The sequence below is a fragment of the Megalops cyprinoides genome, chromosome 22 (genome assembly GCF_013368585.1).
Source record: "Megalops cyprinoides isolate fMegCyp1 chromosome 22, fMegCyp1.pri, whole genome shotgun sequence".
Classification (NCBI taxonomy): Eukaryota; Metazoa; Chordata; class Actinopteri; order Elopiformes; family Megalopidae; genus Megalops; species Megalops cyprinoides.
In genome coordinates this window covers 9,928,232-9,943,036 of record NC_050604.1, presented here as the reverse complement: position 1 = coordinate 9,943,036, position 14,805 = coordinate 9,928,232, and the positions used below count along the sequence as shown (strand labels likewise).

The 14,805-nt window shown below is 42.3% G+C and overlaps 2 protein-coding genes and 1 long non-coding RNA gene across 4 annotated transcripts in view; 2 read left to right on the top strand and 1 right to left on the bottom strand.

Annotated features, from left to right (window-relative positions):
• The first annotated feature begins 382 nt into the window (after positions 1 to 382).
• Positions 383 to 2,952, top strand: LOC118769615 (fatty acid-binding protein, intestinal-like). Its single transcript, XM_036516817.1, has 4 exons — positions 383 to 584; positions 1,075 to 1,247; positions 2,131 to 2,238; positions 2,631 to 2,952. Exons 1-4 carry the CDS (start codon positions 518 to 520, stop codon positions 2,679 to 2,681), a joined length of 399 nt encoding a protein of 132 aa, XP_036372710.1. The 5' UTR covers positions 383 to 517; the 3' UTR covers positions 2,682 to 2,952.
• Positions 2,953 to 4,178: 1,226 nt separating this feature from the next.
• Positions 4,179 to 5,565, top strand: LOC118769898. Its single transcript, XR_005004522.1, has 3 exons — positions 4,179 to 4,371; positions 4,558 to 4,634; positions 4,800 to 5,565. It is a non-coding gene; the product is annotated as an uncharacterized LOC118769898 (long non-coding RNA).
• A 557-nt stretch (positions 5,566 to 6,122) lies between these two features.
• Positions 6,123 to 14,805, bottom strand: part of LOC118769571 (inactive ubiquitin carboxyl-terminal hydrolase 53-like) — a 45,330-nt gene continuing 36,647 nt past the window's right edge. For both annotated transcript variants that reach the window (XM_036516716.1, XM_036516717.1), the window contains exons 15-18: positions 9,241 to 9,319; positions 7,994 to 8,853; positions 7,656 to 7,757; positions 6,123 to 7,324 (exon numbers count right to left, since the gene is read on the bottom strand). In XM_036516716.1, the coding sequence (XP_036372609.1) occupies positions 7,681 to 7,757; positions 7,994 to 8,853; positions 9,241 to 9,319 (1,016 nt within the window). In that variant the 3' untranslated portion in view covers positions 6,123 to 7,324; positions 7,656 to 7,680. The remainder of the gene's footprint in view (positions 7,325 to 7,655; positions 7,758 to 7,993; positions 8,854 to 9,240; positions 9,320 to 14,805) is intronic.

The window sequence follows — 14,805 nt, the reverse complement described above, 5'->3', positions numbered from 1 at the left end:
AAGGGCAGACATTAGTACTTTCCTTTGTTTACCCTGGAGTGTGCTTTATTGTAGTGCAGGGTAACCTGTTATACTGTGACCAAACGTGGCAAAGAAGTGCCTTGTGTAAACAGATAAGAGCTGGGTCACCCGCACATGAAATAACTCCAGTGCTAATCTATGCCCCGCGAGCAAAAAGAACTGAGTTGCGTTCCACAGCGGGAGCTCAGCAGAGTGACTCAATGAGCCGTCCTGCAGAACCAGTCAGTGTGGCGCAAGTATTGACAAAACAAAAAAAAACAAAAAAAAAAACCACACACGCGCACTACTACGGAGAGAAGTTGAGTCATATTTTGGCGTATATCACCCCAGCCTTGAAGAGCAAATTTATTCTCTCTGAGCTTTAAACAGCCACATCAGCACAAAAGATTGAGCAAGATAAGAGGCCGCGTTACCACCAGGCACCGTTTAAAAGGGCGCGTTCGGGTCCAGAGGGGGGCACTCCGCAGAGCAGCCAGACGCACGCAGACCGGCAATCATGACGTTCAACGGCACCTGGAAAGTCGACCACAGCGAGAACTATGACAAGTTCATGGAGCAGATGGGTAAGGGAACACTGAGAATAGGACTGGAGCGCTTGAAAAAGCAGCATTGATTTTTGCCTTCAAGTCGCCTCCACAAAAAGCAAATATGATTTTCTGATTCCAAACTTGCGTTGTTTTATGCATGTGAGAACATCTAGAAGATGCAGTGAAGTTATTTAGGGCAATATTACATTACTTTACATGCTTTTAGCAGGCACTCTTATCCAGAGCAACTTCCAGCACAGTTGAACATAAGTGTATCCATTCAGGTTAATATTAATAACTATTGAATGTAAAAGGAATAATACCTTAAATGTGCATGCCTACAGATGGAAAAAGTATTTAGCGCAATAGCAATGGCAAAAAAAGGATTAATTGCAAAAGAAATAACGGCTGGTGTGAAATGCATGTACGTGCACAAACTTGCAAGCCAAGGCGTGGTGCTCTCCATGTCAGCCGCTGAATTAAACCAGACTGACGCTACATTGTTTGCTGACTCCCGCCCCAACAGGAATCAATATGGTGAAGAGGAAGCTGGCAGCCCACGACAACCTGAAAATCACCATTGAGCAAACTGGGGACAAGTTTCACGTGAAGGAGACCAGCACCTTCCGCACGCTGGAAATCAACTTCACCCTGGGAGAGGTCTTCGAGTACAGCCTGGCCGATGGAACTGAATTGAGTGTGAGCCAGCTCTCTTAACACTGCTCCAGTTCGCCTTTAAGCTGTCTGGGGGAAAAAAAATTATATTTGGATTTGGCTGTAATCATTTAATGAAGATATAAAAAAATGCAACTTGAGATAAATTTTAATTTCTGACAAAGCACAAAAAGCACTTCAATATTAAATCCAGGGAAAGAGTCTGATTGGACATATCTAGTACACACCAAACAGATGACCCTTCCAAGGGTTTTTGGTGATTGTGTGGGATGTCTCTGGGTTTATGAGAATCCCTCTCGGTGGCGTTTCGTTCACTTTTCCATTCATTCTTTTGGGAGATGCTCTAATCCAGAGTGAAAATTGGATATGTAGCAAGAGCACTCATAAAAATGTGAATGCATCAATATGTACCAATCTGTCCCTTCAGGAACAGTTATTTTATGATGGGTATAGTTGCTAACAAGCTTCAATTATTTTTATCATTTCGTTGTCAAAGCAACATCTGAGTGTCTTACAATGCAAACCAAACTATATTCACTGATTTGTCATCTTAAACATGTCAAACTATACTACTTTAGTTGCTTAGTAGATGCTGTTATCCAGAATGACCTTTGCGGCTTATAATGGTTATAAGATAAGCATCTACACAGCTAGATGTTTCCACAGGCATTATGGGTTAAATACATTGTCTAAGGGCACAACAGCAGTGCCACAACAGGGAAGCAAACCTGTTAACCTATGTGTTGCAAACCCAGAAAGTAAAGCAACTAAACAAGAAAACATGTTTTAGTCATACATTCTCTCTGCTACACATGCCATATTCCTTCTGAAATAGATTGAACTTTGTCTGATCTGGACTGGGCTAAAACTGTGCACCGGCATGTTTAACAGTGCTATCCTTCCACAGGGCACCTGGGTCTTGGAAGGCGATATGCTCAAGGGGAAGTTCACCAGGAAAGACAATGGAAAAGAACTGCTCACAACCAGGATCATTTCTGGGGATGAGCTTGTGCAGGTTGGTCTCCGTGTTCAGACAAGCAATCATCGTCATGAGCTTCGCCTACACAAAGGACTCACCCTGTAGACTCAGGAGAGTGTCTGCTTGAATGTAATCCTTGCAAGATCCCATCCCTAAAACCAAATAAACCGAAGTGCAAGGTCCTACCTCTGCACACTGACCTTGTGATGAATGTATCACATTTGTCTCAAGCAGAACAAATTTATTTAAGCAGAATTCCACTTAAGAGAACATTGCTGTTTATAAATTAGCATCAGAACCTTTTTGAGTCTTTGTATATGTGATGAATGCTGAGCAGAACTTTACACCTCAGGCAAGCTAGGCCACCACCAAACTAGCAAAACCTTGGAGTGGTTTTCTAAGTGAGATATTTTTGTTCTTTCATTCAGAGCTACAACTACGATGGTGTTGACGCCAAGAGGATTTTCAAGAGGGGCTAAGAGACCACCACTGAAAGATCTTTGAGGACCACAGGAAGATGAAGAGGAGAAAGCTTAAGCAGACTTGAGATTATTTGAACCAAGTGCGGTGCTGTCCCAGTCTGAAGTCCTAAACAGGATGTTCGATCTATTTCCTTTTCCTCTGGTTTATGAGAATCATCAACACTTCCTGTAATATTTTTGTACTCTTTGCAGTTCTTTTACACAACAGGCTCCACTTTGCACTACAAGTTTTGATATTTATAAAAAATAAAGACACGTCTCAGCGTCAGTGGGTTTCCGTGTTTCCTTTGCCCTCTAAAACCAAATGCAGTGGTTGTATACAAGGGTACTGGGTGTATGATTCCATGCTTAAGTGATAGCAAGGCAAGGTTAAAAAAATGGTGAATCATTAAAAGATAACTATTCAAAAAACAATCCTACATTAGTAGGCTATGCACATGAAGCCTTTACACTAATTCCAAGAATTATCAGTTCTGTTCATCAACAACTCTGTTAATCGTCAAACTAATCGTCAACCTAGTATAAGCAAGGACTGCCCTTTACACCATCCAAAATGCCCTTCCTCCAGATCTATAATATATATTTTCATTGAAGAGTAATTGCGTGCTTCAAAAAACCAACTGCTTCTTCTCATCATGTTTTCTTAGAGGACCCACACCAAAAAGTGCATTGCTGCCATCTACAGCACTGGTAGAGAACTACAGCTGGTGATAAAATGTCAATCCAGCTATCCACACCAACTGTAGGATTATAAAAACTGTACTGTGTTAATTGTAATAACATTATTACCACTATAGTATCTACACCGCCTATTACTCTCTGCGCAATTACCCTGCTTGGCGCAATTTCTTTTTTTGTTGGTTGCGAAATTCTTCCAGGATAGGAGGGGATATTGCCTCACAAATTTATGGATCCACGCCAAAATCACTAGTTGCACTGTGTTGCTATGGAGGCACAATGCGACACCCAGGGCCCACGACCTACAATACATCCTTACATTATCTCACACAGCTTATCAACATTTTCGTCCCTTTTACTGACCCTCTTGCAGACATACGGCATCAGATTTATTCATCTGATAGTCCGACCATCAATATTATTGTTTTAATACTAAAACAATTAGCTTCAAGACATTTATTTTCGTCTGAAATACGGGTTTTGTGCATCTTTTGTGGAGGTAATATTTTCTGAAAATTTCATTCGAGACGCTTCGGGGCCATCTCATGGTTCACTTAATTGAAATAACTACCGATCTTTTGACCACGAGAATTTTTTTTTACCAATTACAACTTTTTCGTTCTATGATAAGTTCTATGTTTCTAGTCGTGCTTCTGATCCCCTCTGGTTAGAACCCAAACCTAGCCAACAAGCTGTGGTATCCGCATTTAATCACCAATCGCATTAGGCAAACTGGAAATAAAAGGCCGGACTTCCTAGTAGTACACGATCTTGATTGGATTTCACAAACAGAGTCCAGACACAGGAAGTGCCCTTCCCCGGTCACTTCGGTTTCAACATGGAGTCAGAAAAGGAGGAGAAGAGAGGCGCGCTAGTAACTTTACCCAAACACTCGTACTGGTTTGACTTCTGGGTGTTCATCCTCTTCGACATCGCCTTTTTCTTGTTCATGTATTTTCTTGTGCCCTAACTACCATACCGATCCCCGATCAACATCGGCACACTGACGGTAAGTAATATTAGCTGGCTAGCAGCAGCTAGCAGTTTCGACCGTCTTCCGTATTCTTTCCGTGACAGCTTGTCTGTTACTCTCAAGCTATCAGAAGTAGGTGGCTAACTATTCACTGTGAATGAAGTAGTGTTGGGTGCTACCTTGTGTTTGGTAATGACATGCTGTTCACTTTCTCGTAAGTAGCTAACCTGAACCTAAGTGAGTGGACAAGAAGGACCAAGTGTGGCGAAGATGAACTGGACCAACACCGGGTTTGAACGGTATGGACAAATTCCTGACGAAGGTGTGACAGCTAGCTTGCTAATTAGGTCATGAATGCCGAATTTCAGGTGTTATTATTCTTAGGAATGCCGTTAATATTCCACGTTTAGTGGACTACCGAGATAGCTAAACTAGTTGCTAACCTGTAGTATTTTGTCTTCCAGTTTCTGCCGAGGCCCATGAACTGTCTTTGACCAGCTGCAACCCCACTGACATTGATATTTATTGAGTGTGTGCTGTTTGTTTCCTGTTACCTACATAATTGGCTGCATACCAACAGTGCCTGTAACTTTCATGACCCCCTGTCTTGAAGAATGAGTATTTGAGGACTTAGTTAACGCTGTTTGATTAAAGTTAAAATATTCATACTTAGGTTTGTGTGTTAATGTAGCGAGTGCCTACCCCATGTATTCTCTTTGTGTGTTTGTAACCTCTTCTCTCTTTGCAATGTCATAAGCTCTCATGAAATGGGGAAGAATAAAAAGCAACGTTGCTTGACTGGTGTGATCAGTATTAAGAAGGCCTGGTTGGAACAAATGTAACTGGCTTGCCTACTGAATTCCAGTCCTGCATGGCTGCATTCCAGTTCAGTCCCTACAGCTCTGCTTGAGCTATTGACAAACCCCATGTGCTTTCATGCTGTTTGGAAGGAAAAGGTGCAGATACTGTGGCCCGTTAGGGCCGTGGCCCAGCATCTTTATCATATATGTCCCCCACTCTCAGTGCACTGCTTTCTCTGTGCAGACCTGGCAGTCTTACACCACCAGTAATGAGCTGGCTGTGATAGATGCTTTTTTTTAAATGCACATAGCAAGTAGTTAGGCCTATTCAAAGAAAGCCAGAAACTGTCATAAGTCCTGTCATAACATTGTTGTAATCAGAAGCTGTGATACCCGCCATTGTTCAATTCACCCTAAACATCTCATTTAAATTAAATTAAAAATCTAAAAAGATTAAAATGACTTTTTTTTTGATTTGTTAACTGTGGAGTGAAATGGGGGGGAATGATAATTCAACAAGTTTAATGAATATAAATATCTCTGCTAAAGGCCTCCAGAATGCATTTTCGGCCCAGTATTGTCCTTGCAATGTTTCAGGTAGTCTACATTGTGTTGAAATGTTTTAGCCATGCAAGAGGATTTGTGTGAATGACTGGAATGATTTTTTACTGGCAAAAATGGCTTTGTAATATATGAGAGCACAACAGGTAAATGTTTGAGTAAAATGAAATTTATTAAACAAAATAAATTTTATGAAAGCATCTCCAAAATATATACATTTTTGTCTTTTCTTTCCATCAGACAAGACATGACATTTATTTTACATGGAAAAAAGGCACCGCAGCAATATCTGCTGAGCAATAATTACACAAATGTCCACGTTTAAGAATGAACTTAAAGTCAAATTTACAGCAACAATTCAACCATTAGAAAAAGAAAAAAAACATTCCTAAGGTGCTAAAAACTGTAGGTGACAAACCAAGTTGGAAAGTTTGTACAAAAAGCAGGCAAATTGCATACCTTTCATTAAATACCTTTCCTTTCTAGATTTAAGACATAATTGATGTTGGCTGTCCATTCCCTTTAACAATTTTGTCATTTGTGTACAATGTGTACAGCATACCAAACATACCTGAGCACCTGTAGACTGATTTGTGATCAATAAATGCTGTTTAGCCAGTGGTTCTGATAGCAAATCAAAGGGTCGGGAAAGTAAAATATACTCCCACTTACGTATACATAAACATTGTGGGAATTGAAATCAAATGAAAACGTTGCATACATTGTTGGCAAAGAAAGCAAGGAAGATCTGAGCTGGAACACCTGATTCATGCAATCATGAGGTGTTTTCATTAAATTATTGTCAAACTTGAACATAATTACCCTCTGTTCAACTCATTTTCCAAGTGTCCAAACTTGCAGGTTTGCACTGTGTTGTCAAATGTGCGTCTGTAAAATGTCTTGACAGATTACAGAGCTTTATCCCAAGGCAGTTTGACTTACATCAAGCTTGTCATATCACAAGTTTTCCACTCACACATATATACTGTATAGCTGCTTCCTAGACACAGTTCAAAGGTATTAGTTCTGTGGCTTATCTTAGCTATCAAACATGGAATTTGAAAGTACATGCTATACTATTAGGTAAGACTTGTTAGGGTTTTTATACAAACTGATGCCTGTGTGTGAAAATTCCCTGACATATTATGCTACCCATGTGAAAATGTAACTTGAGCAACACAGCATGCCCACAAATGGGAGTGTCACAATGTTAATGACTAAACCTTCATACTGTACAAATACCAGCTTTTGTATTAAAATAGAAAAGCAAAAAGTGCAGTTTAAAGGGTAATTTTTGCAGTTATATTTTTACAGTTACCCTCCAATACAAATAGTATCTTTACATAGCATTCCAAAAAGTAAAGTTAACTGAGAAACAAAGGATGGCTTTTCTTTTATTTTTGGCTCGTCACTGTGCAAAACCATAAATAAAGCCTGCCCCCTAGTGGCAAAAACTACAAATGTCCTTAAATTGAAAAAGACGATTTACAAAGATACTTTCACAGTCTGTAGGTAGTTAATACACCTGCAATTTGAGATTATTTGTGTTAAGATGGTGTGATCAATCCTTTACAAAGGAGGATTCACTTCTGTTGTCCAATTCAATGCTTGATTTTTCTGCATCACGCCTTTAAGAAAGGGAGAGACAATACAGAATTGACTCACAGAAAGTTCCACATCAGTCATCTCTTAAGTAATACATTTCAGATATTGCATGACTTCGACTACAACCAATGTTATAAATAATGGCTAGCAGTAAATGCACTTAACTCTTTATGTAGTTTCTTTTCTATGTTCACTATACCGATGGAACTAAACTGTCCATATTTTTGGGCATTCATTTCTATTAGAGAGCCAAAACATTATAGGTACAGGGCAAAGATTTACAGTATGACTGAAAAGTGAGACATAAAAAATTCCTTATTGGTAATACTGTACATACATTTTATTCAAACTTACATGACTTAACAGGCTGTTGATTTCATCACAGAAATCCATGCTCATCCAGTCCTCTAGGAGTAACTGGATTCCACCTTGCAGTAGGTTTACTGTTTGAGTATCCTAAAATAAAGTAATAAAATACATCAATAAGACAGGAAAGAAATCATAGGAGCATCATAGTGATGTATTCTGAGACTACTACTTTTCCTGACCAATTTTAAATGAAATCCAAGCCAGCCTGAACTAGTCTTAACTGAAGACATATTTCTTACCACAGCAGTCTCCACAAAGAACTGTAAGCTGTGAACTAATCTGTATGTCATTACCAATGGGGAGGTGCTGTGTTACACAGTTACCTGTTTCAGGCCTACTTTTTGGAAGCTCTGAGGATGGTAGTGACTCTGCTCGGACCGTGTGGCCTGGATCCCCTGCCTCACCCCGTTCCCCTCCCTTGGAGTCCATGGATCCGGAGTACGGTGCCACCCGCTGGTGGTGGTACTTCAGCCGATACGTGTCCGTCATGCAGTTGTCCACGGAGAAGTAGGTGGTCAGCGCGACTCCTTCTCCTGGGATGGGTGCGTCCGAGCTCTGCTTGGAGCTGGGAAACCGGTCGCTGGCCTCGCTCGCTGACGAATCACTCCTCCCCTGGTGGGCGGGCCCTGATCTGCACCCCGGGTCTGGAGAGGGGGCGTGTCCCGCCGGGCTTTCAGACCACCTGTGTGGGACTGTGTGGGGGCGGGCGGCGTGGGGAGGGGCGGAATGTGACTGGGCAGCTCTGGGGGAGGGGCGAGGGCTTGTTTGGGAGGGCTCCTGGAGCAGCCTCGGCCGAAAGCTGGCCCTGCTGTCAACCACATGTCTGTGTGCATATTTGGTAGGAGGTAGCGGTGAGGCCAGGCTCTGGCAGAGAGGCTGGGGAGGCTCGTTCTGGGCGTGCCGGGACGGGGGTGGGGGCGGGGCCGGGGCGGGCGACTCGGACAGGGCCGGCGACTCGGGGGGCGCGGTCTCGCTGTTGCTGGAGCGGTAGGCGCTGTCCTCCTGCTCGGAGAAGGGGCCCGTGAGGTCGTCGGAGCTGTTCCACTCCGAGCTGCTGGTCTTGCCCAGGTTCTGCAGGCCGGGGCTCTCGGTCCGGCAGCCAACGTCATTCACCAGGACCGGGGGATCCCTGTCGACGCCTGTCCTCCTCTCCGAACTCACAGGGGGATATCTGAACCTCCTCCTACGGCAGGAAATGACACACAGCTCATGACCTTCCTGTAACAGGAAGCTTTGCATCCACACAGTTCATGGCCCCTAATGTTCACATATAATTAAAGCTTCAGAGAGGGGACTTTGCATTGGCCAAAGATATTAAACAGTTTTTAAACTTGGATCCTGTTCAGCTTTTGGTCACTGCTATATGACCACAAGATTCACAGCTGTTTGAAAAAGATGCAGCTGTTGCACATGTTTCAGAGAGCTGCAGATTGGTAAACTAAAGGTTGCAAAATAGCTTTAAAATTGGACAGAAGTCATAAAAGAATGAATTAATCCTATGGTTAATAACAACTGTCAACATTATTCAGGGACATGTATTAAGCTGAGCAAAGGTATCCAGTTTACTCACCTTATACTTGGACTAGACTTGAACAGATGGGCATCTTGATGGCTGCCCCCCTTGCCTTTAATTTTCACTTGGTGTTCTCCTACAACAGAAACAGGGAAAAGTTTCACAACTTTGCTTTACTGCAGTGTGGCCTGAGTATCTGCACAGAATTGATTAATCAGTTCATTGACCTTTTGAAATCATTTTCTTAAGACTGGTTAAAAATGTTGAAATTGCATATTGACTGGCATATTTCCATGGTAGCATAAACGGTGGAGTACAAACTCTGCATTTTTATAATATTCCTGCTACTATATTAACATAGCAAGCTGACCTAGCTAGCAATGTAGTTGTCTTCATTCAGCTATATGGCTAGCTAACTATAACTATTCCCTTTGTGCTGCTAATCATTGTGGCTGAGCTATACACAGCACATTTTCAGTGTATCTGCCCCTACTGTCTCTGCTGCTCTGCAACATGTGAATCAGCGACTACAGGTCTGTCAAGAGCCTCTTTTGAGTCTTGCCAGAGTGTTGCACTCGCTCAGCAAACCCCTAAACCCTGTTGGCTTGTACAAGCACCGTAGCTCAAAGGAAGAGGCGGTGCTCTGACTTATCCGATTTAGAACCACTGATTCCCAGCACAAAGCAATGGAAGCTGGAAATGGTGAGCAGTGCACGCTTCTCCACTCATTTGTTTAAGTCTGCGCTAGCACAGAAAACTTTCAGGACACACACAGGTTGGTGACACATACAGAGAGGTGCCAAATCCAAAGTAGCAAAGCAGTATGCACCAGATTATGAGGAAGACTGTCCCAACCACTGCCACCACTTTTAAAAGGGGGCTTGTCATTAGTTATAAGCTGCTGTGAGCGGTCCCCTTTTTAAAACAAACGGCAACTACTAGAACAGAAACATGGGAAAATGGAAAGATACTGTGCAACTGAGTGACCTACAGACTGTGAAGAAAGGAAGGTTAAGAAAAAAGAGCTGAAATCAAGGAATTGTCCAATGAAAACCTGACCTACATCCAGTATTTATGTCTGTAATTATTTGGAAGAGGCTCTTCTGAAAGCTTTTTTCCATGCCTGGGCCAGTGTTCACCTCACAGAAAGACATTTTGCTCCCCTGCATACTCTACACCAGCGCAGTCGCTGGGCAGCTTGACCAATCGCTGGTCCTTTTGGCACGCTACATTTGTGCAGAACTCAGCCACTCCTGTCAGCCCACGAGAGACTGGGGAACATCTGCTTGTGAGCTGACTCCTTCAGGAGGTTCAGTACAAAGCCATCATCACTGGTCAGGCTCCCATAAATCACTCCCGGACGCAAACCCCAGTTAACGTGTCACAATCGCCAAATAAAAAGCTAGAATAAAAAGGTCAACTGACACTTGAGTCCTCTCTGGGGCGCTAAGACGTGAAGTGTGCTGTCAACACGCGCCTTAAAGAGCACAGCGTTCTCATGGCGAACTCAGCTGTGTCACACACAGCCAAGTGCCAGACTTTAATTTGTTTCATGCTTGACCACACCCACCCATGAGTGTCATGATGTAAAAGGTATTAGGGTTTGGTCAGCAAGAATATACATTAAGCTTCTGTGTGAAGTTGGAGCCTTCACTCCATTGTGAAATGAACTGTACTTCAAAAGCATAAAGCTGTAAAGCTGTCAGTAATGCAGATTTTATATGTAACCTAAGCTCAGGGATGTAGTGAATGTTGGTTTAAATGTGTGTTTTGAGGAGCCTCAAGTTTCACCATCTTCATTTTAATAGCAAACTAACGGATCATTTCTAGCAGCTTCAGACTGGATAAGCGTTGCTCTGTGTCTGAGAAATAAGGAAGAAGAATAAGGAAGCCAGCCATTGGCTGATGAGTTACACCTGTTCAAGCAGCCTGGCTTAAATACAGGGCTAAGGTCAGCTGAACTTTGTCTTGGGATGTGGCTATTGTACATCAGGGGCCTAAATTTGTACTTTAGAGGTTGCTAGCCTTTTGGTAAAGCACTCTCTGCTGTTTATATGGGGAGTACATTAGCCAGACCTGCCAGTTTGATTGAAATGCAATCCTGTAATGTAAAACAGTAGGAGTGGGAAAAGTATGTATATTTTTACATATATACATACACATCGATATGGGCCTAAATATATGATAGACACATCTTTTATAGCTCCTGCTGTACAGTCCGTATATTTTTTCAGTATTAAATTTGATTGTGTTCTGATAGCTAACCCAGCATTTTGATGAGCACAAACAGTCAAATCCCTTGTTCCTTGTTGTGTGGTCATTGCAAGAATTTGAGCTCCGGGCCTGTTTGCGCACTCAGCCAGCCAATCACATTACAGACCGAATTCAAATTCCACACCACGGATCCCCTTACCATGCTGGCATGCTCCAGTAATAAAAAGGCAGAATGAGATCTGTGGGTGTGCTATACTACCCCCTAAATGAGCCAGGGGAGCAAACACTGTAATGCAATGCATTATGGGTGTGCTTGGCAGGCGCACTTAGCCATTTAATGTTAAGTACCCTGCTCAAGGATACAACAACCGCTCCCCACCTGAGAATCGTGCTGTACCTGCAACCTTTTGGTCGCAAGCCCAGCTTTGAAATTTCTTGCATTGGTGTCCAATATCCATCTCTGCCGTTACATCAATGACGTGTCTAACTCATGCAGGTTAGCACATACACCACATACTACACATCAGTGTGAAAAAGGATATGCTACCCATTCCATGAGGACATGGGAATGAGGCCAATGTGTATCAATATTTCTCCATTTGGGATTGTGGGAATCCTTGTAGGAACTAGACTACATCATTCAGTGTTGGAAAGCCACAACAGTAAAAAATAAATGACAAAAACAGCGCCAAAAAAGCACAGGCTAAGAATATTTTCCAGCCACTGTTTTGTTTGGTTTGTTTAGTTTGTCTAGTGCTCAAATGCTGCAAAAACATAACGGCAAATCCAAACAGGACACCATATCACATGGTTGCCAATATGAGAGTTTAGCCACCCCAAAATGCTGAGCCATTCGACTGGTTTAAATGTTAAAAACAATTACGACAAAGGACTTGATTCTGAGAACGGGAATATATCAAGGCTGGCTTTGTGTGCTGGCTTTGAGGGGCATGACGTCAAGTCCATCAGTCCGATTGATCAGAGACCGAGGAGACTTTGGATGCAGTGCTAGAACTGGTGACAGGGGCGTCCCCTAGTGGCCAGGACCCACCATGGGCCATCTTTGAGGTCAAGGAGTCCGGTCTACAGAGGGGTTTGTTTGTGGCGTGACACACAGGGGCCCCAGATCGGACAGTGCCACGGGGGAGGGGTCACGAGAGAGAGAAACGCTGACAGGGCAGGAAGAGACACACCTGTTCCCAGCCAAGAAAAATAGTCCCCCGTGACCTCACACACACACACACACACACTATCCACAGTATCTAATGCACTATCCTAACCCAAGGTGAACCTGCCTTTTAACTTTCTCAGTCTAGATGTCTGATGGTAAGCATTTTGAAGGCTTGTAATTACTTCCTGAAGGCATCTAGTGGAAGTATTTGAGAAAATCTAACCCCCTGGGGAAGCACTCAGTCTGACATACAAAACATTTCTAAACGGGCCTTAAAACAGCTACTGATGTGAGGCGTCAAAATCTGCAGCAATTTGAAAAGGTGTGAACGCTTTGAACAGTTTGACTGAATCACCCCCCTGAGGTATTACTGTTTACTTGTACTGGTGTGTTTGGATGGAGGCTGTTGTCCTGATGTTTCAGACATGTTGTTGATGGAAGCGTCTGACAGGACGCTAACTAACTTCAGTTGCTGCTGTGTTATATATTTTGCTACAATAATACATATTCAGCATTGTTTGTCATGAGTACAAATGTTATTTTTAATAAATGTTTATAACATTAGTCAGGCTCATATATCATGAATATTAATACAATATAATAACATGAAGTTTCAGCTCAAATTATTTCATCATATACATTTATTCATTGTATACCTATTACATACATATACATTCTGTAGAATGTATGTATCTCATGTATGAATGTATACATTCTTTTTGTACAATAGCCTAATTTACTCGCATTCTGTAGATTTGTACTCCATAAGCCACATTAGTTTTCTGTCTTTCTGCAGATTCTACAGTATTAATCACATTTGTTTTTATAATATAATTTATAATAAGGTTTCAAGAGAGATTCATTCCACATTGGAAAACTTGATATAGTGCTGGTGAGGTACTTCGCACATCTGTGCTGGATAAGAGGATCCCAAAGCTGTCAAATGTATTTACTGACATCTAAAAATAACTTTTTTTCCAAGGAGTGATGGACAGAATTATAGTGCATCTGTGTGGATCTCACAGAAGCAACACTATCTTAGCGAGGCACACAAGGACACAAAGAAATCACTTTCACAAAGTTAAAAAGTATTTTTAAAGTATGTTGTAAGCTGAAAATATTGTAACGTGTGTGTCTAGAATAAGGCTTTCATATGGAACAAGATGTACATCAATGCATTGTTTTGACAATTGCTGCATGGATCATCAAGGCGTTATTTACATGACTTGAAACATCCACCACTTAAGTACCATAAGTATGGTCTTAAAGCATCTTCTAGTATACAAAGGTGTTAACACTTCAGTGGTTTATAGGCCACATTTGATTCCCCAGTACATTTACACTTGATGACTAATTCATTCTCCTCTTAAATTTTACGAGACCATTTTAAATATCCTCAATCGAATACAGTCCATAAAGCTGAACAGAAAAGAAAATGCTAATTATGCTCACAATGTCCTAATTCAACAAAATGATCTATTTTCAGACAGGCTAATTGTAGCCAATCGGGAAGCCTCTCTCTCTCATTCAGATCTCAATGGTACACGTGGGTTTCCCTTCCTTTCCCTGTTGAGCAAATCCTAACAGCCCTGATTTAAGCAGAGTAATACATGAGAAGCTTAGCTGTGGAGTCTAGACAGGACAGACTGTACATCCCAAGGCCAATGGAGAATTGCTTTTCAGAATGATGTGACCAACTGGAGAGAGGGAAAGAATGCAAAAGGGACTAGCAGAGAGAAGGAGAAAGGGAGGAGAGGAGGTAGAGAGAGAGAGAGTGAATGGAAGAGACAGAGGGATTGAGAGAGACCACAGCACAGTGAGTCAGTCACAGAAAGAGAGAGTCAGAGAGTGACAGGCAAGGAGAAAGACAGTGAGAGAACTAGGGAGAGAGGTAGATAGAGAGATAGAGAGTTACGGGAAGATAGAGAGACAGAGCTGCATGTCATTAAATATGTGATGTGATTAGCACAAGGAAATAAGAACCGCTTTCCAAACAGAAAAACCAGTCCACAGTTTCCTGTCTGCCAGGCCGTAGGGAAAATCGCCCACCTGCTTTGGAGGGGACCTGTCTTTTGTATTACTGGCGGTTCTGCTCATTGTGACCCGCAAGGGTCTGACATGCCTACCGCACCAACGGGCAACTTTTGCAAGGTTTAAAAAATATGACCGCGTAGCACTGTGGTCAATAGAGTCCTCCATACCAGCCCTGCTGTCGCCATGTGACTTTTGCCCTTCTG